The sequence below is a fragment of the Lampris incognitus genome, chromosome 15 (assembly GCF_029633865.1).
Source record: "Lampris incognitus isolate fLamInc1 chromosome 15, fLamInc1.hap2, whole genome shotgun sequence".
In the NCBI taxonomy this organism is placed as follows: Eukaryota; Metazoa; Chordata; class Actinopteri; order Lampriformes; family Lampridae; genus Lampris; species Lampris incognitus.
The window spans coordinates 10,802,619-10,826,207 of record NC_079225.1 but is presented as its reverse complement, the minus strand read 5'-3'; the positions used below and the strand labels follow the sequence as shown (position 1 = coordinate 10,826,207).

The following is a 23,589-nucleotide window of genomic DNA, read 5'->3' as shown; positions in this document are numbered from 1 at the left end:
CAGATATATGTAACAAAACAGAATTCTTATGCAGTAACTTTCAGATATATGTAACAAAACAGAATATGTATTCAGTAACTTTCAGATATATGTAACAATAGAATTTTTATGCAGTAACTTTTAACAATGCAAACGGGAGCGAGATCTCTTATCAAAATACAATAAATTACACTTGTGAAACAGATGTAATTAGAGAAAAAAGTCCTGTTACCCTTTATAGTTGAGGTAGATAAAGGTCTCAGTCACATTTGAGTAAAACAATCCTATTTCTATAAATGTCATAGGATCTTTTTTTTAAAGATATTTTATTTTCACGGACCCCTTGCAATTACACCACGGACCACTAGGGGTCCGCGGACCCCGGTTGAGAAACAATGCTCTAACGAACGGGCCACAAGCTCGACGTTTCATTGGCTGAGAGGCCGACCCTAGCAACCGCAAAGCGTCTTTCCTAGACTACCTAGCAACGGGGGGGGGGGGGGGGGAAATGGACGACCGGAAGAGAAAACTTCGCCCCAAACGCGTTTTTGTAAACAACGTTGACAGATATTCTTCCAAGCACGTCGCTACGGTAAAGTCGATATAATCCAGACGTCTGTTTGTGGTGTGGCCTGATCTAATCTACCGTATCTTGCCGCCATTCAGTTTTTGTCAAACTGCGTCGCCGGCGAGCGCGCCGAGGAGGCGGACGGAGACGGAGACCCGACTCAGAGTCGCAGCAGCGGGGCTTTCCAAGTGGTGGGAACCGCGTCCTGCGCGGAGCGAAACGCCGGGGTTCTCCTACAACAGCATTCGGTCGGTTTCAGTCAAAAGAATACAGTCGAGTCGATTTCATTTGTACACCCCCAATATCTCAAATTACAGACCCTCTCGTCGGATAAGGCAGTGTTTCTCAACCGGGGGTCCGCGGACCCCTAGTGGTCCGTGGTGTCATTGCAAGGGGTCCGTGAAAATAAAATGTCTTTAAAAAAAAGATCCTATGACATTTATAGAAATAGGATTATTTTACTCAAATGTGACTGAGACCTTTATCTACCTAAACTATAAAGGGTGACAGGACTTTTTTCTCTAATTACATCTGTTTCACAAGTGCAATTTATTGTATTTTAATAAGAGATCTCGCTACCGTTCGCATTGTTAAAAGTTACTGCATAAAAATCCTGTTTTGTTACATATAGCTGAAAGTTACTGCATACATATTCTGTTGTTACATATATCTGAAAGTTACTGAATACATATTCTGTTTTGTTACATATATCTGAAAGTTACTGCATAAGAATTCTGTTTTGTTAACTATATCTAAGTTACAACTGAAAGCTCTTATTTTTGCCCCAAAGAGTGAATAAATGCTATAATGCAATTTAAAATGCAGTTTCTACTGTTTCTATCAAATTGCAACCCCCATCCCCCAAGATCAGGTGGAGGGGTCCAAAAATACGCAGGGGGTCCAGGACCCCAAAAAGGTTGAGAACCACTGGGATAAGGAACAACTCCCTAAAAAAACACCCTTCTGCATATATTAACATTGCGTATTAATATGAGTGGAATTACGGCCCTTTCTTCGTAAAGCCGGTGGGATGACGTCCTGTATCCTGCTCTTTTACAGCAGCCGCCCGGAGTGACGTTAGAGCGCCTCCTGGAGTGCGACGTAGTGCTGTACAACATCACGGAAAAGGCGACGGAGGAGCTGATGGCAGAGGTCACGTGGGCAATAACAGGTAGCGTCCTTCGGCTGTATGATTGACAGCTGCCACAGGGCTGATTCTCACGACTGTTAAGCGGCCGAGCGCCCCTGAAGCGTGCAACCAGCCCCCACGAGTGTGATCCCGGTGTGTGAGTGTGTGTGTGTGTGTGTGTGTGTGTGTGTGTGTGTGTGTGTGTGTGTGTGTGTGTGTGTGTGTGTGTGTGTGTGATAGCGCCGTGTTGGCGGTGCTCCTACGACGTTGCATACGTGCAGTTTGCGGGGGTTGCGCAACCCTTCCCCGATCCTCTGTGAACAGCGCAGGTGGCCAGTGTAAATCTAGTTAGTGCATATGAAAGCAGATCGTTTTCGGACGTTATGCCACTGAGGGTGGGGATGCCTGCCGTCAGTTAGACCAGTGTTTCTCAACCGGGGGTCCGCGGACCCCTAGTGGTCCGTGGTGTAATTGCAAGGGGTCCGTGAAAATAAAATATCTTTAAAAAAAGATCCTATGACATTTATAGAAATAGGATTATTTTACTCAGATGTGACAGACCTTTATCTACCTAAACTATAAAGGGTAACAGGACTTTTTTCTCTAATTGCATCTGTTTCACAAGTGTAATTTATTGTATTTTAATAAGAGATCTCGCTCCCGTTTGCATTGTTAAAAGTTACTGCATAAAAAGTCTGTTGTTACATATATCTGAAAGTTACTGAATACATATTCTGTTTTGTTACATATATCTGAAAGTTACTACATAAGAATTCTGTTTTGTTAACTATATCTAAGTTACAACTGAAAGCTCTTATTTTTCGCCCCAAAGAGTGAATAAATGCTATAATGCAATTTAAAATGCAGTTTCTACTGTTTCTATCAAATTGCAACCCCCCTCCCCCGAGATCAGGTGGAGGGGTCCTCAGGGTAGATCAAAAATACGCAGGGGGTCCAGGACCCCAAAAAGGTTGAGAACCACTGAGTTAGACCGAGAAGAGGTCACTTACACTCCAAACGTCGGCTAGCAGACAGACAGTCTCTCGACAATTGTGACGTCATGAGAGACACCTTTTGTGTCTCCCAGGGCCGTCGTGTATGCGACACGTGTTCTTACGTCGCAGACCCGCGCGCATTATGTCGCTTAGCTGTGATTGGATAGTTGGATTGAAGGGACGAGGCGTTCGAGCGTTGCCATGGTTTTGCTCGAGAGCGTTGTTTACGTCACGCGCGCTCGTTCGTAAAAAGAACACTCGCTACTGTTTCCAAACGCAGCGCGTGACGCGAAACGTTTCCATAGCTACCAGGAGACAGTCAGCGACATGGCGACGAGCGTAAATGCAACAACTCGAGGGACACTTTTTTGTCTGCCCGGAGACATTTGTCTGCCGGGAGACATTTGTCTGCCGGGAGACATTTGGAGCATACATTGGGCTTTAAGGCGAGAGATGAGACGTTTCTCTCGCAATAAACCTCGTGTCCAGATGCGTCGATTCAACCTTCTGTGACTGCCATGTTTATCCCCCCCTCCGCCCTGTGGATTGTGTAGACCACCATTCATTTAGAACACTGACATTTTAATTCTGTCTTAAGAAAATACCATCTTCCTTGGATGATCTGGCTGGATTATTATTTCAAAACTATATAAATATGAAAATGCAAGACTTGTAACCATCAAAAAGAAGAAACAAAGACAAATAGAAACACCTTGTAGTAAATACGAATAAAAAAATAGCATCAAATTATTACACCATTGGGCTATACAAATAAAATTGACTTAACTTGACTTACCCTATTGCTAACAAACCCCCCCCCCCAAACAAATAAAACTAAATCGCACAAATCCTATATTACATTACATTACATTACTTTACACGACGTTACATTACAGTCATTTAGCCGACACTTTTATCCAAAGCGACTTACAATAAGTGCATCGTTAAACGTAGGAAATCAGGAGAACTACTCGTCATCAGGGGTCATAAGTGCAGCTACTCTCTGAACAAGCATCCAAGAGCAAAACCAGTGCTAAAGTAAAAGCGCAAGAAAGAGGTTGAAAAAAAAGCACAAAAATGCACAAATAGAATAACACTTAGAAAGAAGAGAACCTGATTATTACACTATTGCACTTCAAACAAGAAGCATCCAGAATAAATAACAACTGCCGTCTAAACCCTGATCTTTCTGGCCGTCCTTGATGCAAAGTCATCCGCTGCAATTCCACCGTCATAAGAAATCTGCCCAGCAACTGCATGGTTAATACGGACGACAGTAAGGCCACCAAGGCGCTCCTGTGACATGGAGGACTTCAGGTAGGAGTGGATGAGCTTCAGCTGTGAAAAGCTCCTCTCCGATTCGGTTATGGTCACTAGAAGTTTAAGACAAATTCTGAGAGCAGTCCACAAATTTGGGTACATTTCTGAGAGCTCCCTTTCATGAATAACTATGAGCAGCTCAAGCAGGGTCATGGTCACAAACAGGACCGGTGCATGCACTTTTTGCGCTGTAGGCGAAAACCAATTATGCCGCCCCTCTACTGCAGCGTACCATATCAGCAACAATACACAAAGGCCAAAATAGCATACACATAACGCAAATAGCTAAGTTGGCAAAAGTACACACATTTTCTACTCGAGTAGAAGTACAGATACTTGTGTAAAAAAAATACTCTGATAAAAGTAGAAGTCCTGCTCCAACTTCTTCACTCAAGTGAAAGTAAAAAGTACAGGCTCTGTAATGTACTCTTAGTATAAAAGTAAAAAGTAGCCCTCTGAAGGACATTTCTACAGCCCTTTTTTTGTTTGACAGCCGGCTGTTTCTGTTAATTATTAACGAGGTAGTAGCTTAAGTGCAAAGCTAACTGACCCTCACATATTCGTGAATGCCAGAAGCTCATGCTTTTTAGCTTGGCACAAGACACAACACAGTTGCCAAAAATCTTTCTTCGAGCCAACAACTTCAAACACTTCTCTTAAACAAGGCCATGAGTGGTAAATGTCTTGCTGCTCTGAATCTGCTCCGTCGGCAGTGTTGGCTGGTTCACTTTTACCCATGTTGCAACTAGTTCTCCCTGTCACGGGCATCACATTCACTAGACGCCTAGTGAATGTGAGACACTAGTCTCCCTCTCGTCTGTTTCGTCTTCTTATGTCTGTCATGTGTGATATGCGCGGATAGATACACAAAGGGATCGTCTTTTCTGTGTTATTGTCCCATCCATTTAGGTTGAAACCGGTGTTGATGTTGGGAAGGCCCGCAACGCAAAAGTAAAATAATCGATAATTCCCCTTGAATGCGTTAAAGCTAAAGTAAGGAGCCTGCTTATTTTGAAAATGTAAGGGGAAGAAAGTACAGGTAAAAAGTTGTTAGAAAAATAAATACTGGAGTAAAGTACAGATACCTGAAAAATCTACTCAAGCAAAGTACCGAAGTGTTTGTACTTCATTACTTCCCACCTCTGGCAAATAGCCAAGGGCAACAAAGTGTCAATAATATGCATCACGCAATATGCGGGCATTTTGCAGATCCACGAGTGGCGGAACGGTGGCCCAGTGGTTAGCACTGTGGCCTCACAGCAGGAAGGTCCTGGGTTCGAACCCCAGGCCGTCCCAGATCCGTTCTCTGTGGAGTTTGTATGTTCTCCCCGTGTCTGCATGGGTCTCCTCTGGGTGCTCCGGTTTCCCTCACCATCAAAAAGACATGCATGTTAGGGTTAATACCCCTGTCTGTGCCCATGAGCAAGGCAATGGAAAGAAAAACTGGAGTTGGTCTCCGGCCACTGCAGCTGCCCACTGCTCCTCTACTATTGGATGGGTCAAATGCAGAAGAGAAATGTCATTGTAACCAAACAACTGTACAATGACAAAAATAAAGTGGCTTTCTTCTAAAGCAGTAATACGGAGCAATATCGTGACTGCCAGGCAAAAGCATTGGGATGAACGAAACAAAGGACGTCATATATATATAAAATAAGGCAAAAAAAGTGAGAGGAATGAAAACAATAGGAAAAAAAACCATAGAGAACAAACCATTATATCAAGGCTGAGGTTAGGACACACGGGGTTAAATAAAACAATGCACTTAATAGGGAAATATACATCAGCACTATGTGAATGGGGCTTAGACGGAGAAACGGTCGAACATGTTATCTCTCACTACCAGAAGTATAAACACATGGAGAGAAGCTAAAGGAAGAATTAAACGAATGTGGGATGGGAATATTGAATCGTGAGAATTTATTTAGCATTGAGGAAGGAAAATATAAGGAAAATACAAACATAATATAAAATATAAATATTTTATAATATATTATGAAATATAAAATATTGTGGCACGGTGGCGCAGTGGTTAGCACTGTCGCCTCACAGCAAGAAGGTCCTGGGTTCGAACCCCGGGGTTGTCCAACCTTGGGGGTCATCCCAGGTCGTCCTCTGTGTGGAGTTGGCATGTTCTCCCCGTGTCTGCAGTGGGTTTTCTCCGGGTGCCCCGGTTTCCCCCACCATCAAAAGGACATTCATGTTAGGGTTAATACTCCTGTCTGCGCCCCTGAGCAAGGCATGGCAAGACGAACTGGAGTTGGCCCCCGGGTGCTGCACGGCGGCTGCCCACGGCTCCTAGCTACACAGCTAGCATGGGTTAAATGCAGAGAGGAATTTCCCCACGGGGATCAATAAAGTATATCAAAATCAAAGAAATAAAGCTTTGTTTGAGTTTGTAAAAGAAACCGGGTTAATGAAGAGAAGAAGAAGAAGAAGAAGAAGAAGAAGAAGAGATGCAGCAGCAGTAGCACATATCAACAGAACAATGGCTAAACATTATACCTTCGGAGATGCAATAGCTGATTGAAAACAGGTAAAGGGTCCTTTTGATTTATTCTTCATATCTGCCTTTTGGTAAGATTGTTGTCACATATGGGGCAATGTCATAACACGCCTTCTTTTTGCCAGAGAGAGGATGCCGTAATCTACCAAGACTAGTCACGTCAAGTCAATTTTATTTGTATAGTCCATTATCACAAATTACAACATCCTGTCCTTACACCCTTGCATCGGATAAGGAACAACTCCCTAAAAGAGACCTCTAACAAGAAGAAAAAATAGGGAGAAACCTCAGAGAGAGCAACAGAGGAGAGATCTCTCTCCCAAGATGGACAGACATGCAATGGACGTGTTTACACAATTTACAGAATACAACATTGAAAGAGAATAACGGAATTATAATGGAATTATAAGACCTATGAGGAATATGATGAGGAGGAGGCCAAGCAGTGCCCAGATTCCACCAGAACAGCCCCAGGACCTGAGCCACGCGACCGCCATCACCATGTAGACCTGACAGGAGGACAGACTACACATACACACAAGAGAGACTCACATGACACCATTCACATCCGCGGGAGAAGAGACAAGAAAAAGCACTCGTCACACAGAATTAAAAACTGCTCTTAAAACCCACCTTTTTAAACAAAAGCATACTCAATTTAACAGCATTAACAGCATCAAACTCATCTCTTTTTTTAACTCCTTCTGATGTATGCTCTATTGGTTATTGTGTTTTTACTGTTGATTGCATTAATGTTTTTTACTGCATTGTTTTATTGTATTTTGTGACTGCTGGGATAAGCTCCAGCATTCCCGCAACCCTGAGAGCAGGATAAGCGGTTCAGATAATGGAAATTACTATTATTATTATTATTATTACACCTGAGTGAGAGAAGGATATAACATTGAAACAGGATAACAAAATTATATGGATTCATAAGATATTTTAAAAAAAGATGTGATGAGGGGGATACCAAGCAGTGTCCAGATGGAGACCACCATCACCGTGGAGACCTGGGATGAGGACAGACCGCACGTGCACACAAGGGAGACTTACATCACACCATTCACACACAGAGAAGAGAAAGGAGAAGACATCATTCAAAGAGAGAGAGAAAAGACACGTGAGAGAATAGAACAGTTTGCAATAGTCCTTTACCTATACTTTATAATCTCGCCGGCAGAACAGTGCTCGGTAAATTCATTGAGACAGAAACTGACCGGCGATGCAGTACAGGTCGTGAAGCACTCAATGTAACTAATTGAGTGCTTTTAACTAATTGCAGGTTAAAGAAAAAGACGATTCTTTAGTTTGGATTTAAAGGACTCAAAAGACTCTGATTGCCTGATGGCAGCAGGCAGGTTATTCCACAAGAACAGGGCCTAATAGGAAAAGTCCCTGCCACCAGCTGACTTCTTTTTAACTTTGGGTACACACAGGAGTCCTGTATTTTGACAGTGGAGAGCTGAAGATGGACTTAACAGTTTAAGGAGATCAGATAGGTATGGTGGGGCAAGCCCATTTAGGATTTTATAAGTCAGCAGAAGCACGTTAAAGTCAGATCTAACATGGATAGGAAGCCAATTAAGGGAGGCAAGAATTATATGGTCACATTTTCTAGTTTTAGTTAGCATTTTAGCTGCAGCATTTTGAACCATTTGAAGACTTTTAGTTCTAACATTTGGTAGACCTGAAAACAGAACATTACAGTAGTGAAGTTTGGATGAAACTGCGTCAGCTATGGACAGGAAAGACCACATTTTAGCGGTTACATAAGTGACAAAAGGCAGTCTTGGTGATTTCTTTAATGTGCTTATCAAAGGAAAGGCTGGGATCAAACGTAACACCAAGATGTTTGGCTGCCACACTTTGTGAAAGCACAGAGTTGTTGATTGTTATTGTTACTTGATCAAATTGGTGTCTGTGTCTAGCAGGGCCAAAGACCAGCATCTCAGTTTTATCTGAATTTAAAAGCATGAAATTTAGTGACATCCAGTTTTTCACAGCAGCCAAGCAGGCCAATTAATAATTTGAGTACGATCTTCAGCCCTTATAGGCACATACAGCTGAGTATCAGCTGGATAGCAATGGAAATTTATTCCATGCCTGCGTATAGTTTGGCCAAGAGGTGAAATATAAAAAGAGAAAAGAAGAGGGCCAAGAACCGAGCCCTGAGGTACACCATATTTAACGTCAGAGAATTTTAATGTAATATTATTATAGCAGACACACTGCATTCTTCCGGATAAGTAGAACTTAAGCTAAGAGAGAGCTAAGCCAGAGACACCAAAATTACAATTTATTCTGTCTAATAGTATACAGTGGTCAGTGGTGTTAAAGGCTGTACTTAGGTCCAATAGTAGGAGGACAGAGGAGGAATCAGAGTCCACAGCAACTAGAAGATCGCTCACCACTCTGGTCAGAGCAGTTTTAGTGGGGTGACAGGCCCTGAAAGCTGATTGAAAAGGGTCATATCTTTTCTTCTTTAAAGGTCCATCCATTATCCAAACCACTTATTCAACTCAGGGTCATGGGATGCTGCAGCCTATCCCAGCTGTTATTGGGCGGCAGGCGGGGACACACCCTGGACAAGGCCGCCAGTCCACCACAGTCTATATAGGTCGAAAATTGTTAATACAACAGGTTGATAAGTTATTAAGAGAACCTGGATCGAGGTGTGGTTTCTTAAGTAGACTAACCAAACGATGCTTTTTGGTTAAAGTTACAATCCTGAGGGTTGTCATTTCTGTTTAATTTATTGATAACTATACCAATAGTGTTAATTGTGTTGGTGTTTTAACAATTCTAATGCCATGGATCAAGTCAAAATGAAACAGTTGCAGTGCCCCGGTAGCCAAAATGTTACGCCGCAACTGCCACATCTCGGGTTCAATTCCAGCCACCTTTGTTGCGTGTCATACCCATCTCTCTCCCCCCTTGTCTACCACCTCACTGTCCTCTATCTAATAAAGGCAAAAATAATCTTTAAAAAAATGAAACAGTTACTAGTGGTGTTGTGTCAGCAACTTCTCCACTGCCAAGCAGGAAAAAAAAAGGTTTCAATAGCATATCATTTGTGCCATATCATTGAATTTGTCTGGGAGTTATACCAAACTATAACTTCTAAAATGTACAACTATGAAAGCATTGGTGTTTCGGTGACTAGGGATTAGCCATTGTATTATGTTCGCCTGCAACAGACAGTAGCAAAGGGACATTTTTGTATGGAAATCTCCAGGATTGTAGCGTTTATTGCAGAATAGGGTAGGTTCTTTCCCTCTTCCATTTTTTCTTTTGCAAATAGGTCTTCATGCTGAGATGGAAAGCTTCACATCTCAGAAAATATTCATCTTGGTGTCTACGGTGATGACCTGGGCCCTGACTAAGCCAAAGGATCCGGTAAGTGTGAAGTGATGTTGGCTGTACTTTGCGGTGTACACAATAAGCATGATTGTATCTTCTATCTTCAGGACGAGTCTGATGCTCCTCTTACTGAGGAAGACTACAGAAGGAAAAGGCCTCATCCCAATTTCAGAAACCACAGCAATCTGGAGAAACTTGTACTTAAACTTGGTAGAGCTGTAAGTGGATCCTAAAGCCAAGGTCTCTTGACTGTTCAGTGTAGATAACGATAAAGTGAGAGCCACATATACAAGTAGGTTTAAGAATGTGTGTTTACAGAATTGAAAATGAAGCTTTTTTTTAGAACTTAAAATTCTTTATTGTGTATTCGGTAGTGTATGGTCTTACATTCACCATTGTCTAAAGTAAACTCTTTTGAGACAAGCCGTGAGGCAAAATACGTTGAAGTTTTTTTTTTTTAAATTTATTTCCCCCCTTTTTCTCCCCAATTGTATCCGGCCAATTACCCCACTCTTCCAAGCCTTCGCAGTTGCTGCTCCACCCCCCTCTACCGATCCGGGGGGGGGCTGCAGACTACCACATGTCTCCTCCGATACACGTGGAGTCACCAGCCGCTTCTTTTCACCTGACAGTGAGGAGTTTTGCCGGGGGGATGTAGTGCGTGGGAGGATCATGCTATTCCCCCCCGAACAGGCTCCCTGACTGACTAGAGGAGGCGCTAGTGCAGCGACCAGGACACATACCCACATCCGGCTTCCCACCCGCAGACACGGCCAATTGTGCCTGTGGGGACACCCGACCAAGCCGGAGGCAACACGGGGATTCGAACTGGGATCCCCGTGTTGGTAGGCAACGGAATAGACCGCCACGCTACCTGAACGCCCCCAATACTTTGACGTTTTAACTATGAGAATAGATTGGGACTAATTCCAGGAGGCCTTGTGCATTCTGTTCACAGCTGTCTTTTTTTTTTTAAACGTTGCAGAAAAAGTCCAAACTTATCAGTTATGTTGTAGCCTCTGGTCTTCTGTACGGAAAGGAGGAGAATGTATTCCACCAGTTTTTCAAGGTAGATGTTGCTGCTATTTTAATTCCATATTAATTTTAACATGATTTTGGCATCGAATATCTGCAAACATGAGTACTATCAACCACACCCGTGTTCTTTCACCATGTTGTGTCTTTTTCAGTAGAAGTCTTGGCTAATGGATTCTCCAAGTGTTTCCGTATTTGGACCTGGCACAAATTACATTCCAGTGATACATGTGTATGACCTTGGAAGGTAGTCTTGATTTCCTATTTCATTAAAATTATGTAAAATACAGAATATGATTAATTAAATATCTAGTGGAGAGATGACACGTCTTAAAATAACTGGTGTTCCTGCTTCTGCAGAGTGATCCAGAACATCATAGACCTTAGGCCAAAATCAAGATACATCCTGGCTGTGGATGATTCTGCAGACACACTTGAAGACATCATCATGGTAATGTTGCTTCAGATTAAACTCAGCACATCTATTGTTAAACCAAAGAAGGGAATGTCGACTGGAATTGTGTTTATATAAACAGATCAGTGCCGAACAAACCCATGATCTAACTACTGTGACTGTTGCCCATTTAGATGTTAAGCGCTGTGCTTGGGCCGGGCAAAGTCAAGAAAGTACCGAAAGAGGAAGCCATGCTCAAGGGTGATTTGGAGGTATGTGACTTTTTCCTGTTTGATATAAAACAGTGGGCTATCCACTTTATTTAATGTATGTATTCATAAACTTTTTGTCTGTACTCTGAAGTCCAGTTCAAATATTGACATGATAACGCTCTACCACAATCAGAAACAAAGGGAATAAGACGTTGTTTAAATCTGTGTCATCATCAAGCTGCATAAACTTGAACTGCTTCATTCAGAATAAATGACAGATGGCAAAGGTGTCTGTGAGAGCTCCAATGGGCTATCTTCCTAAAATAATGCAGATAATGCTAAAATTACGTAACACTTATTTGGTGTTTAGACTCAAACAAACATGCTGTTAGTCTACAACAATATCCCATTTATTGTCTAAGGAGCAGCTCCAGATTTTACAAGACGGATATAATTGCATTAGGGATAGGCATTTCATTTAATATTGATTTTGTTGAAACTACAATTATGTAACCAGTGAACCGACTAGACTAAAAAAGCAAAGCAACACAACTGATATGATTTAGATGGGCTTTAGGAGGTTGTGTGAGCCATTCAGGCACTCATCCTGCTCATCTCTGCTCATCTGTCCTTTACCGCTCGCTCTTACAGGGAAACCCCCCCCCCCCCAGTTTTCCACAAAGTTATCAGAGTTTGACAACATAAATAAATTGGTATATATATATGTTGATATTCCGCCCCTCATTTGTATAGCACTCACAACACCATTGACGGTTTTGGAAAAAAACGCTATATATGTATCTACTAGAAGAACCCCGCTACAATGTAGCGGTTTGGTTATCCACCCATCTAAATCTCCCTCCTCTTCATCCTGCCAGCTAACCGCCTTCCCCCTGCCCCTAACCCCCCCCCACTCCAACTCCCTCCCCCCCAAATGCTCAGAATCATCTGAAATGCCGAGAAAAGAGGTTTTTAGCCATTTTTAGAAAATGCATATTTTGCATAATTATGCATAATTATATTTTAATGTTCTGCTATTTTTCTGGTCCTCTCTGGAACAATACCTACCACCTCCAAAAAAAATTAGGATCATAAGTGCATTTTTGCAAAAATGCATATTATTTTGCATAAGGCCAAAACATTTCTAAGTCCCAGAAATTTTTTTTTATATAGGTGAAAAAAATCAAAGATGCTCAGAATCATCTGAAATGCCGAGAAAAGTGGTTTTTAGGCATTTTTAGAAAAATGCATATTTTGCATATTTATGCATAATCATGCATAATTTTAATTTTCTGGGATTTTCCCCTTACTTTCTGAGACAATACCTACCACCTCCAAAAAGAATTAGGATCATAAGTGCTTTAGTTTTTGGTCCCGTCCCGCTATCTACACTAACTAACACACACTAACACCACACACACACACACATTCTGAAAATATATGAGTAGATATATATTTATTAAGTGACATGAGCTATTTTATGGGCCGTATAAACAAGGTTCTATTTGCAAATTTAAATGTGGCATAAGTGAGGTGTGGCATTGATCAGAATGAATATATGAAATGTATTCAATTGCCAAAAACATCTTGGTAAGATATTCAACTTAAAAGAGAATAACTGAGGCAGTTAATTGTTATTTGTATAGTCCATAGTTTATGTAGGGGCAATTGCAGGTGAAAAACAGACCATTTGCAACTTGCAACCTTTAAAATGTTTGTGTGGCACATCACAACGCTAATTTTGGCTCCCAGCTGACTCACCACATTCTCTGTCATCCTCCTGCTCATCAGTTTGTTTTTTAAATTTTTTATCTTAGTTAGTGGTTGTGTCAGGAAGGGCATCCGATGTAAAAATTTTGCCAAATCAGTATGCGGATTGACAAGACCATACCGGATCTGTCGAGGCTCCACACCGGATCTGTTGAGGGTCCATACCAGATCTGTTGAGGGTCCATAGCGGATCTGTTGAGGGTCCATACCGGATCTGTTGAGGGTCCATACCGGATCTGTCGAGGCTCCACACCGGATCTGTTGAGGGTCCATATCGGATCTGTCGAGGCTCCACACCTGATCTGTCGAGGCTCCATACCGGATCTGTCGAGGCTCCACACCAGATCTGTTGAGGGTCCATACCAGATCTGTTGAGGGTCCATAGCAGATCTGTCGAGGCTCCACACCGGATCTGTTGAGGGTCCATAGCAGATCTGTCGAGGCTCCATACCGGATCTGTTGAGGGTCCACACCGGATCTGTTGAGGGTCCATAGCAGATCTGTCGAGGCTCCACACCGGATCTGTTGAGGGTCCATATCGGATCTGTCGAGGCTCCACACCGGATCTGTCGAGGCTCCATACCGGATCTGTCGAGGCTCCACATGAGATCTGTTGAGGGTCCATACCAGATCTGTTGAGGGTCCATAGCAGATCTGTCGAGGCTCCACACCGGATCTGTTGAGGGTCCATAGCAGATCTGTCGAGGCTCCATACCGGATCTGTTGAGAGTCCATACCGGATCTGTCGAGGCTCCACACCGGATCTGTTGAGGGTCCATACCAGATCTGTTGAGGGTCCATAGCAGATCTGTCGAGGCTCCATACCGGATCTGTTGAGGGTCCATACCGGATCTGTCGAGGCTCCACACCGGATCTGTTGAGGGTCCATACCGGATCTGTCGAGGCTCCATACCGGATCTGTCGAGGCTCCACACCGGATCTGTCGAGGCTCCATACCGGATCTGTTGAGGCTCTACACCAGATCTGTCGAGGCCTGGGTTAACAACAGGCGCCATTGCCCTCACAGGGTACTGATGGAAACTATAAAATCCACTGTGGCAACCCCTGAGAAATGGGGAATAAGCCAAAAGAAGAAGAAGATCTCACACTTGTTAGAATCAATAAGATCTGATTTTTAGATTCCTTGAACACGTTTATTATTTCATCATAAATGATGGTTATATAAGTCACTGCTTATCATTCAAACTCGTATATTCCCTCAGTGCCAAAATGGTTTTTGTTTAAACGACTGCTGAGCTCCCACCCTTCCAGCACTTTTCAAGGACATTTTCCAGGACTTCAGCTCAGAGCTGCATGGCAGCCGTTGCTCACAGAGGGTCATATTATCCAGCATCAGCTACCACTGGAAGCCTCAGCCGTCTCTAACTGGACTGTGTCACTTTCTGTCACCACAAAGCCTTTACTTCAAACACTGATGTACAATCTCAGCAGCTAAAAAATATGGCGTGGAATATGCAATCTCAGCGAATACAACTATGCCTTCACAACCTAACTTTACAGTTTTACATGACCAAAATGACATTTCCAGGACATTTGGTCAATTTCATCATTTTGACTGGAAAACTAGTCTATAAATTTCCAGGTTTTCTAGGATGCATGGGAACCCTGCGACTGGTATATCGGACACCGATTTTTTTGCGCATCCGTTAACGTTTAAAGAACTAACCAGTTGATCCCGCTCATCCCTAAGTTGCAGGCCAAACTGTAAACTCAGGTTTCAAACTGTTGAGAATTGATCATCAAAACACGAGGTTCACTTGTACCCTCTTTTCAGCCAGAGGAACTGGACTGCCTGAGCATCAACCTCCACCTGGAGTCTGTCTGTGTTAAAGACTTGAACCTCAACTGGGCATGTGAGGCTGGGATGGTCGAAAACATGGAACGCATTGTAGAGGAATACAAAGACAGCCGGCACCTGCTTGTGAGTGTTCAAGTCCTCTACCCAAGTGAAGCTGTGCAGACATTTTGAAGGTGTTTTGTAATTTTAAGGTATTAGTAAGCAATGCGGTGGACTCTGTTTGCAGCAAAGAAGCGTTGTGTAAGCGTTGTTGCTTCAAACTGCTGACATTGTGGCTATGAATGGATTTTGTCTTTATGTCCCGCTCTTCTGCCTGTTGCCACTTGTTATGCAAGTTTACCTGGCTCATAAATGACTTGTGTTTCACCTCTCTTACAACACTGTGCTAATATCACTATGGCCTACATTTGTGAAATTTGGTATGTGTGCTGTATGGTGCGGTGGTTAGCGCGGTCGCCTCACAGCAAGGAGGCCCTGGGTTCGAGCCCCGGGGTAGTCCAACCTTGAGGGTCGTCCCGGGTCGTCCTCTGTGTGGAGTTTGCATGTTCTCCCCGTATCTGCGTGGGTTTCCTCCGGGGGCTCCGGTTTCCTCCCACAGTCTGCAGACATGTAGGTCAGGTGAATCGGCTGTACTAACTTGTCCCTAGGTGTGAATGTGTGTGTGGGCCCTGTGATGGCCTGGCGGCCTGTCCGGGGTGTCTCCCCGCCTGCCGCCCGATGACTGCTGGGATAGGCTCCAGCATCCTCGTGACCCTGAGAGCAGGATAAGCGGTTTGGATAATGGATGGATGGATATGCGTCCTTCAGCCGAATAAAATATAATGCAAACCAACTTGTCCATTTGTCTTCGCAGCCAATTAGAATCTGCCTCTTTGGACCACCGGCCGTTGGAAAGACCACCGTTGCAGAGAAGCTCTGCAAACACTACCAAGTACACCACATTAAACTCAAAATAGTCATCGAAGAAAAGATTTCCCAACTGGTCAGTGAGAACAACTGTATTCAACGGCTTTACTCGATGGGTTATTTTCAGTTCCTGCTCTCACGTGGAAGGCAACTCCGAGGCTTTCACGTGGAAATTCTGTTTCCCTACTTTCACCTCATGCCCTACTTTGTAATGATGTATAATGCCTATTTGGCACAAAACACGAGTTAAGTGGTACACTTCCATAGTTCTTCTGCTGTATGACAACCTCCTCTCTGTCCAGACCAGCCGTTTTTCAGTACTTGATCCAGGTCTTTCTGAAATGTCTTTTGAACGGCGAGGTCATGAAACTTACTCGCTCGGTAAATTCCAATTTAAACTTTCAACTGATGAAAAAAAACAAAACACACTTTTGGAGGTTTTCACATGATGGCGGTAGTTTATGGAATGGGCACATTTGATATTTAACGCACGTTTATTCTCAACGTGTGCTGCCAGGAGGAGATATTGAGAGGAGGCGATCCTGAACGTGACGATGACGAAGAGGCAGTAGCTGCTGCCAAGGAGCAACTGGAGACTATTCAAGAGAGCATCAAAGAAAATAAAGGTGAGTTATTAATTTATCCCACCTGAAAGTGCTTTAATTTGTGTAACTGTTATGCTGTATAGACATTTTTTGCCAGCATTCAAACGTGTACTTCTTTTTAGATACTGCACTGCCCCCTGTTGGCTTGGTGAGGTACTTACAGGCTTTAATTCTTCATAATCATCAGCATATGGTAACATACTGATGTTAATGTGCCCCCAACAATAATACAATAATTATGACCAACGTAGTGCAAGACTGAGTTGTAGCTCAAATATAGTTTTCAAAGCATCTACTAGAAAAGATTTCATCACCCAGGCCGCAAAATGACTTCTTACAGATGTTCCCGTTTGCTGCTGGACCATTTTTTGCCGCATCAGCTCTCTCCTGCTTTAACCTACTCCATGGTCCTTACCCTTGTTTATTGGCGTTTAAAAAGATAATGTTAGAAGCTCGCAGTTTACATGCTAAAGAGTATTTAAAACCTTAATTTCTAACAGACTACCTGCAGTGTGGTCTATCAAGAAAGGAATGCAAGGCAAAAAACACACCAGGCCTCACCCAACCTCCTACAGACGAGTTAACGTAGAGAACCGACTCCTTGTGTTTTGGCTGATGCACTGTCAACCAGGTTTTTGCAAGTTAAAGCTAATTTGCTAGTGATAGTACAGCACGGTGGCCCAGTGGTTAGCACTGTTACCTCACAGCAAGAAGGTCCTGGGTTCGAACCCCAGGCTGTCCCAGGTCCTTTCTGTGTGGAGTCTCCCCATGTCTGCGTGGGTTTCCACCGGGTGCGCCGGTTTCCTCCCACCATCAAAAAGACATCCATGTTAGGGTTAACACTACTTACTGTCTGTGCCCCCTGAGCAAGGCAATGGAAAGAAGAACTGGGGTTGGTCCCCGGGCGCTGCAGCTGCTCACTGCTCCTACACAATAGCATGGGTTAAATGCGGAGAACACATTCATCATAACCAAACAACTTTACAATGACAAAATAAAGTGGCCTTCTTCTTCTTCTCACTTACCTTTGTAATTCTTACCATCTCACAATCTATGACAACTGGATTAGTCTTATGTGAAACTCAACATTACTAATATGACGACCTAACTAAAACCTACCAAATACGTATTTTAGATAGAACCCCACTGCTGTCTACTTCTATATTGCTTTGCTTCCTGGTTACTGGAAATCACAACTGGTTACCTGTTTTTTTGCCTCTTTCTGTGTGCAGATTTATATTTGACTATTGTCCATGTTTTCTTCTGTTGGAGTTAGCAAGAAAATGTTGATTGTAAGTGCAAACAGATGAGCATGCCGTATGAATAATTAGTTGTTAGTGACTTGGGGTGTTTTGAGCTGTATTTTGGTCTTGTAGGTCAACTGGCCGACCATCTGGTTTGCCACATTTTACAAGAGAAGCTGAATTCCATGCCTTGTAGGAACCACGGATTCGTTCTTGATGGCTTCCCCAACACCTATCAGCAAGCCAAGTTAATTTTCACCGGTGAGTTCCATTCATTCTCATGGTTATTCCGTATAAACTACAGCACAATAACTTTTGGTCTGTATATGTTTTCGTGTTATTCAGATGAGGACATAAATCACGAGGATTTGAAGCCCCAAGAGTCCTTGTACAACAAGATGATCACTCCAGGTCACTGGGGGGAACGGAGGACACAATATGACACATATACACTTATACTACTTTGATACCAAGTATTTCAGTTCATCTCACTCGACAGAGAATTGTACTACTTGCCTAAACATCACACAGTAATGTTCCCCTACATCCATCCATCCATTATTCAAACCGCTTATCCTGCTCTCAGGGTCGCGGGGATGCTGGAGCCTATCCCAGCATGTCAATGGGTGGCAGGTGGGGAGCCACTCTGGACAGGCCGCCAGTCCATCACAGGGCCGACACACACACACACACCTAGGGACAATGTAGTACGGCTGATTCACCTGACCTACGTGTCTTTGGACTGTGGGAGGAAACCGGAGCACCCGGAGGAAACCCACGCAGACACGGGGAGAATATGTAAACTCCACAAAGATGATGATCCGGGATGACCCAAAGGTTGGACTACCCTGGGGCTTGAACCCAGGACCCTCTTGCTGTGAGGCGACCGTGCTAACCACTGCACCAGAATAATGAATATAATCAACTAAATTTAAAATGTTACTGATAAATATTCATCACATGGCTTACTGATTAAAGATGTCAGACCGAGCTAACCCCTTATTATATAACTAGTCTTTATATTTATTTTTTTATTTTTATTTATGTTGGTGTGAATGTGTCCGCCCTGTGATGGCCTGGCGGCCTGTCCAGGGTCTCTCCCTGCCTGCCACCCAATGACTGCTGGGATAGGCTCCAGCAGCCCCGCTACCCGAATTGGGATAAGCAGCTTGGATAATGGATGGATAGTCTTTATATCACAATGTTTGTCTAAAAATGGTATTTTATACACTGTGAAAGATAGTGGAGTCAATATTGAGACCCAGTAACCTTAACCTCCTACTGTTAAAACAACACCAAGGTAAAGCAATCTGTTCTCCTTATTGTTTCTGGTTTGCAGAGCATGTTTTTGCCCTGGAGGCATCCGATGACTTCCTCATAAAGAGAGTGCAAGGCCTGCCACAGGGTGTGTCAGAGAAAATGCAATACACCCAGGAGGAATTTGTCCCTCGTCTGGAAAGATACAGACAAGGCAGCAACGTGGATGAAAGCCTGCTGGACTATTTCGATGAACTGGAGCTTCACCCAGTCCACATTGGTACCACTGGTTTGACAGCCCACTGTAGACATCAAGCCGTCATAATTTAGTCTGCCCATTTCAGAAACAAAAGTTTATTTTAGTCCACTTGTTTGTGTTTTTAAATTGTAAAGTGCAGAAAATACCCCCAATTTTTAAACAATAAACCAAACAGTCTTATGACCATATTTCATCTCAAATGAAAAAAAAGTCCAAATGGGAAAGGCACAGCTGAATTGAATAATGGAAGCTAAATGGCTACAAAATTACACAAGGAAGAAAACTCTCAAACTGCTGATGAGATTTTGAAGAAGCCGTTTTCCTCCAGATATCAATAAAGAGGACCCCGAGTACACGGATGTGATGAAGAAGATCACTAAGGTGGTGGGAGCCCCAAGGAATTATGGCCTGGGTCCAGAGGAGCAGGAGAAGGAGAGGCAGCTGAGATTTGCCCTGGAGGCGACGGAGAAGAAGAAGCGTATGGATGAGGCTGCTCTCGTTGAGCTGAAGGCCAACTACGAGGAGTGGGTAAGCTCTCACATACTTACGCTTAGATGGCAAAATGTTTGTCAGAATCATCTCTTGCAGATACATATTTTCATATAAACAAAGTGTCTGTGAGAGGCCTCGCAGGGTGGCGTGTTAGCATGTAGAGAAGACTTGTGATCCAAAAATAGAAGCAGATTAAAATGAAGACCTATCTTCTTGTGTACAAGGCACTGTCATTAATTTTTATTTATTTAATTATGGTCATTATATCAGGAATCAGGGACACTTTGTCAGTTCAGTTTATGTACTTGCGTACATGAACTGAACTGAAATGCCGTTTCCCCCAGCCCACAGAAATGCAACACAAAGACAAAAACACATATCCAAAAACTACAAGAACACACATATCCAAGCTAACACATATATCCAAACTAAACAAAAAAATCGCTGTCCAAGGGAACGAACTCCAGCCAGGATGACTGTCAGAACTGCCGGTCTACATGGGCTAGCAGTTAGCTTAGCCCGCTCCGCTTCCGCGTCCTGTCAGACTGCCCTCGGCGTTTCCTCCTCGGGTGCAGCTCCAGGCAGGGGCCGTGGTCCCTGGGCCCATTGGGCGAAGCAGACCAAGCTCTCCCAGCCGATCCGGCGCCAGCTCTCCCAGCCAGACACCCTCGACACACCTCCCCGCACTCCACACAATAACATCAAAAATACCACAGTCAACACCAGGTAAAGCCGCCACCAGACCACCCTCGGTGTTATCAGAACTGCTGGTCTGCATGGGCTAGCAGTTAACTTACCCTGCTCCACACTTCTGCGTCCTGTCAGACCGGCCTTGTTGTTATCTCCTCGGGCATAGCTCTGGGCAGGGCCGTGGTTCCTGGGCCCACAGGATGCAGTAGACCAAGCTCTCCCAGACGATCCAGCGCCAGCTCTCCCAGCCATCAAATAAGGACAAAACATAGACGCAGATGTGGAAAAAGACACCGTATGGATGGTGCTGGGCAAGATTGCTACAAATGCGATTTGCGCCACTATCTTCCCACACCGGCGCTGGGTGAGGCCACACAAACGTGAATTCGTGCCGCCATCAAAATATTTCCCATATTGTCCCATGTAATAGTCATATTACAAGGGCATCGGTGTTCTTAGCCCATTCCAGTTTATTGTCCATAAACACCCTCAGGTACTTGTAGTATTCCACAGTGTCCACATTGACTCCCTGTATGGAGACAGGGGTCACTGGTGTCATGTCCCTCCTCAGATCAACAACCAGCTCCTTTGTCTTAGTCACGTTGAGCTGCAGATTGTTCTGCTCACACCACGTGAGAAAGTTTCCCACCACAGCCCTGTACTCAGCCTCCTCGCCCTTAGTGATGCATCCGACTATAGCAGAGTTGTCAGAGAACTCCTGAAGATGACAGGACTCTGTGTGGTAGTTGAAGTCCATGGTGTAGAGGGTGAAAAGGAAGGGAGACAGGACTGTCCCCTGTGGAGCCCCAGTGTTGCTGACCACTCTGTCTGACACACAGTGTTGCAAGCGCACATACTGTGGTCTACCAGTAAGGTAGTCAACAATCCAGGACACAAAGGGGGCATCTACCTGCATTGCTGTCAGCTTCTCACCCAGTAGAGCTGGCTGGATGGTGTTGAAGGCACTGGAAAAGTCACAGAACATGAGCCCCACAGTGCTTGCTGGCCTATTCAGGTGGGCATAGGCACGGTTGAGCAGGAAAATGATGGCATCCTCAACTCCCAGTCAGGGTTGGTAGGCGAACTGGAGGGGGTCTAAGTGTGGCTTGACCATGGGCCGAAGCTGCTCCAGGATGAGTCTTTCCAGAGTCTTTATGATGTGTGAAGTCAATGCCATTGGTCTGTAGTCCTTGGACTCCCTGGGATGCAGTGTTTTAGGCACAGGAACGAGGCAGGATGTCTTCTACAGCACAGGGACCCTTTGAAGTGTAAGGCTCATGTTGAAGACATGGTGAAGCACTCCACATAACTGAGGGAGGTGGATCAACTGGCAGCAAGGTGCAAAAAACTACAACCTCCCCCTAAATATAGGAAAAACTAAGGAGGTCATTATTGACTTTAGAAAGACCAGCGCCCACCATGGACCATGGACGTGGAGAGAGTCAGCAGTGTTAAGTTCCTGGGAGTTCACATCACAGAGGACCTCTCCTGGTCCTCACATGTCACTGCACTCTCCAAGAAGGCCCAGCAGCATCTTCACTTCCTGCAGCATCTGAAGAAGGCGAGTCTCTCCCCCCCACCCATCTTCATCACATTCTACAGAGGCACCATAGAGAGCATCCTGACCAGCTGTATCACTGTCTGGCATGGGAACTGCAAGGCCTCCGACCGCACATCCCTACAGCAGATAGTGAAGACAGCTGGAAAGATCACAGGAACTGCTCTCCCATCCATCCAGGCATCTATGATGCATGGTGCACCCAGAAGGCTCTTAGCATCGTGAAGGACCCCACCCACCCCTCCCACATCCACTTCACCCTCCTACCCTCTGGCAGGAGGTACCGGAGCATCTGCGCTGCCTCCACCAGACTATGCAATAGTTTCATTCCTCAGGCTGTGAGGTTCCTCAACAGCCTGAACATTTAGACCTTCCATAAAATGACTTTTTGACCTTCTTATTCAGGGTCCATGTCAGGTGTGCTTGTGATGTTTCGGTCTGTGAAGTAGGTTTTGTTTTTAATGCACTTTTTGTTCTTAATATTTATTGTGTGTTATTTGTTTTTATGTGGCACTGAGGTCCTTGTGAAACGTAATTTCGTTCCCTTGTATGTATGAGACATGCATATAAGACAATGACAAATAAAAGCAGTCTAAGTCCAAGTCTAATGGGTTTTGTTTTTGTTTTTTGTTTTTTCAGAACAGGAATGTGTCAGAGGTGAAGAGGCAGGAGTATGAGTTGTTAGAAGCTCGTTCTCTTCCACTGAGGAACTACCTGATGAAGTATGTGATGCCCTCCCTCACCGAGGCCCTCGTTGACTGCTCTAAAGTCAGACCGGAGGACCCGGTAGACTTCTTGGTACTGCACATTATGTATAGAACCCATACAGATTGGACATCGTGGCTATCTTTTAGCAGAAATGCCTTAGCTAAACACTTCCAAACAAATGCTTCAGAAGTCCAATATAAGTTTATAAATGCCAAAACTAAAGTTTAGTGTCTAAACTTTACACTCTTTTTCTTTATTTTTTTTTGCAGGCGGAATATCTTCTGCGGAAAAACTCTCAAGAGTGATAGACTGCGGAGGAAATGAACTTGCAAAAACAGTTATGACAAGTATTTAGTTTTCTTAACATAGACTAAGAGTTTCATTTCCAAAAGCAATTAATTTATATACTCATTTTCTTTCACTGATAATCACTGCTGACCCAGACTTTTATGAGTATCACTATTAACCAGCATCAGCATGCTTAACCTTGGTCAGCAGCCAACTTTCTTATCAACAAATACGACAGTTGTTAAAACCTAGCTTCATCGCAGACTTCAATGATGAACATATTTTTTCTTTAAATTACTTAATTAATTTACTGATTCATTTGTGCTGGGGGGGTTCTGAGACAACAGCAATTGCATGTTTGTTTAATTTCAAATGGACTTTTGGATTTGGAATGACGAAAAACCAATACCATTACCAGGATCACCAAAGGTGCAAGTAAATTAAATAAAATCAAAAAAATTTCTGGATGGAACCTTAAGCAGTCCGGGAAGT

At 43.8% G+C, this 23,589-nt stretch overlaps 1 protein-coding gene across 1 annotated transcript; it reads left to right on the top strand.

The window, feature by feature from the left end:
- Nucleotides 1-487: 487 nt before the first annotated feature.
- LOC130124781 (adenylate kinase 7-like) lies at nucleotides 488-23,240 on the top strand. The gene is made up of 18 exons (XM_056294129.1): nucleotides 488-571; nucleotides 646-795; nucleotides 1,607-1,718; nucleotides 9,802-9,896; nucleotides 9,968-10,078; nucleotides 10,846-10,929; nucleotides 11,054-11,142; nucleotides 11,256-11,346; nucleotides 11,484-11,561; nucleotides 15,067-15,213; nucleotides 15,944-16,072; nucleotides 16,514-16,622; nucleotides 17,978-18,106; nucleotides 18,191-18,256; nucleotides 19,185-19,382; nucleotides 19,690-19,889; nucleotides 22,741-22,899; nucleotides 23,079-23,240. The coding sequence occupies exons 1-18, from the start codon at nucleotides 488-490 to the stop codon at nucleotides 23,112-23,114; spliced, it is 2,067 nt and encodes a 688-aa protein (XP_056150104.1). The 3' UTR covers nucleotides 23,115-23,240.
- Nucleotides 23,241-23,589: the final 349 nt, after the last annotated feature.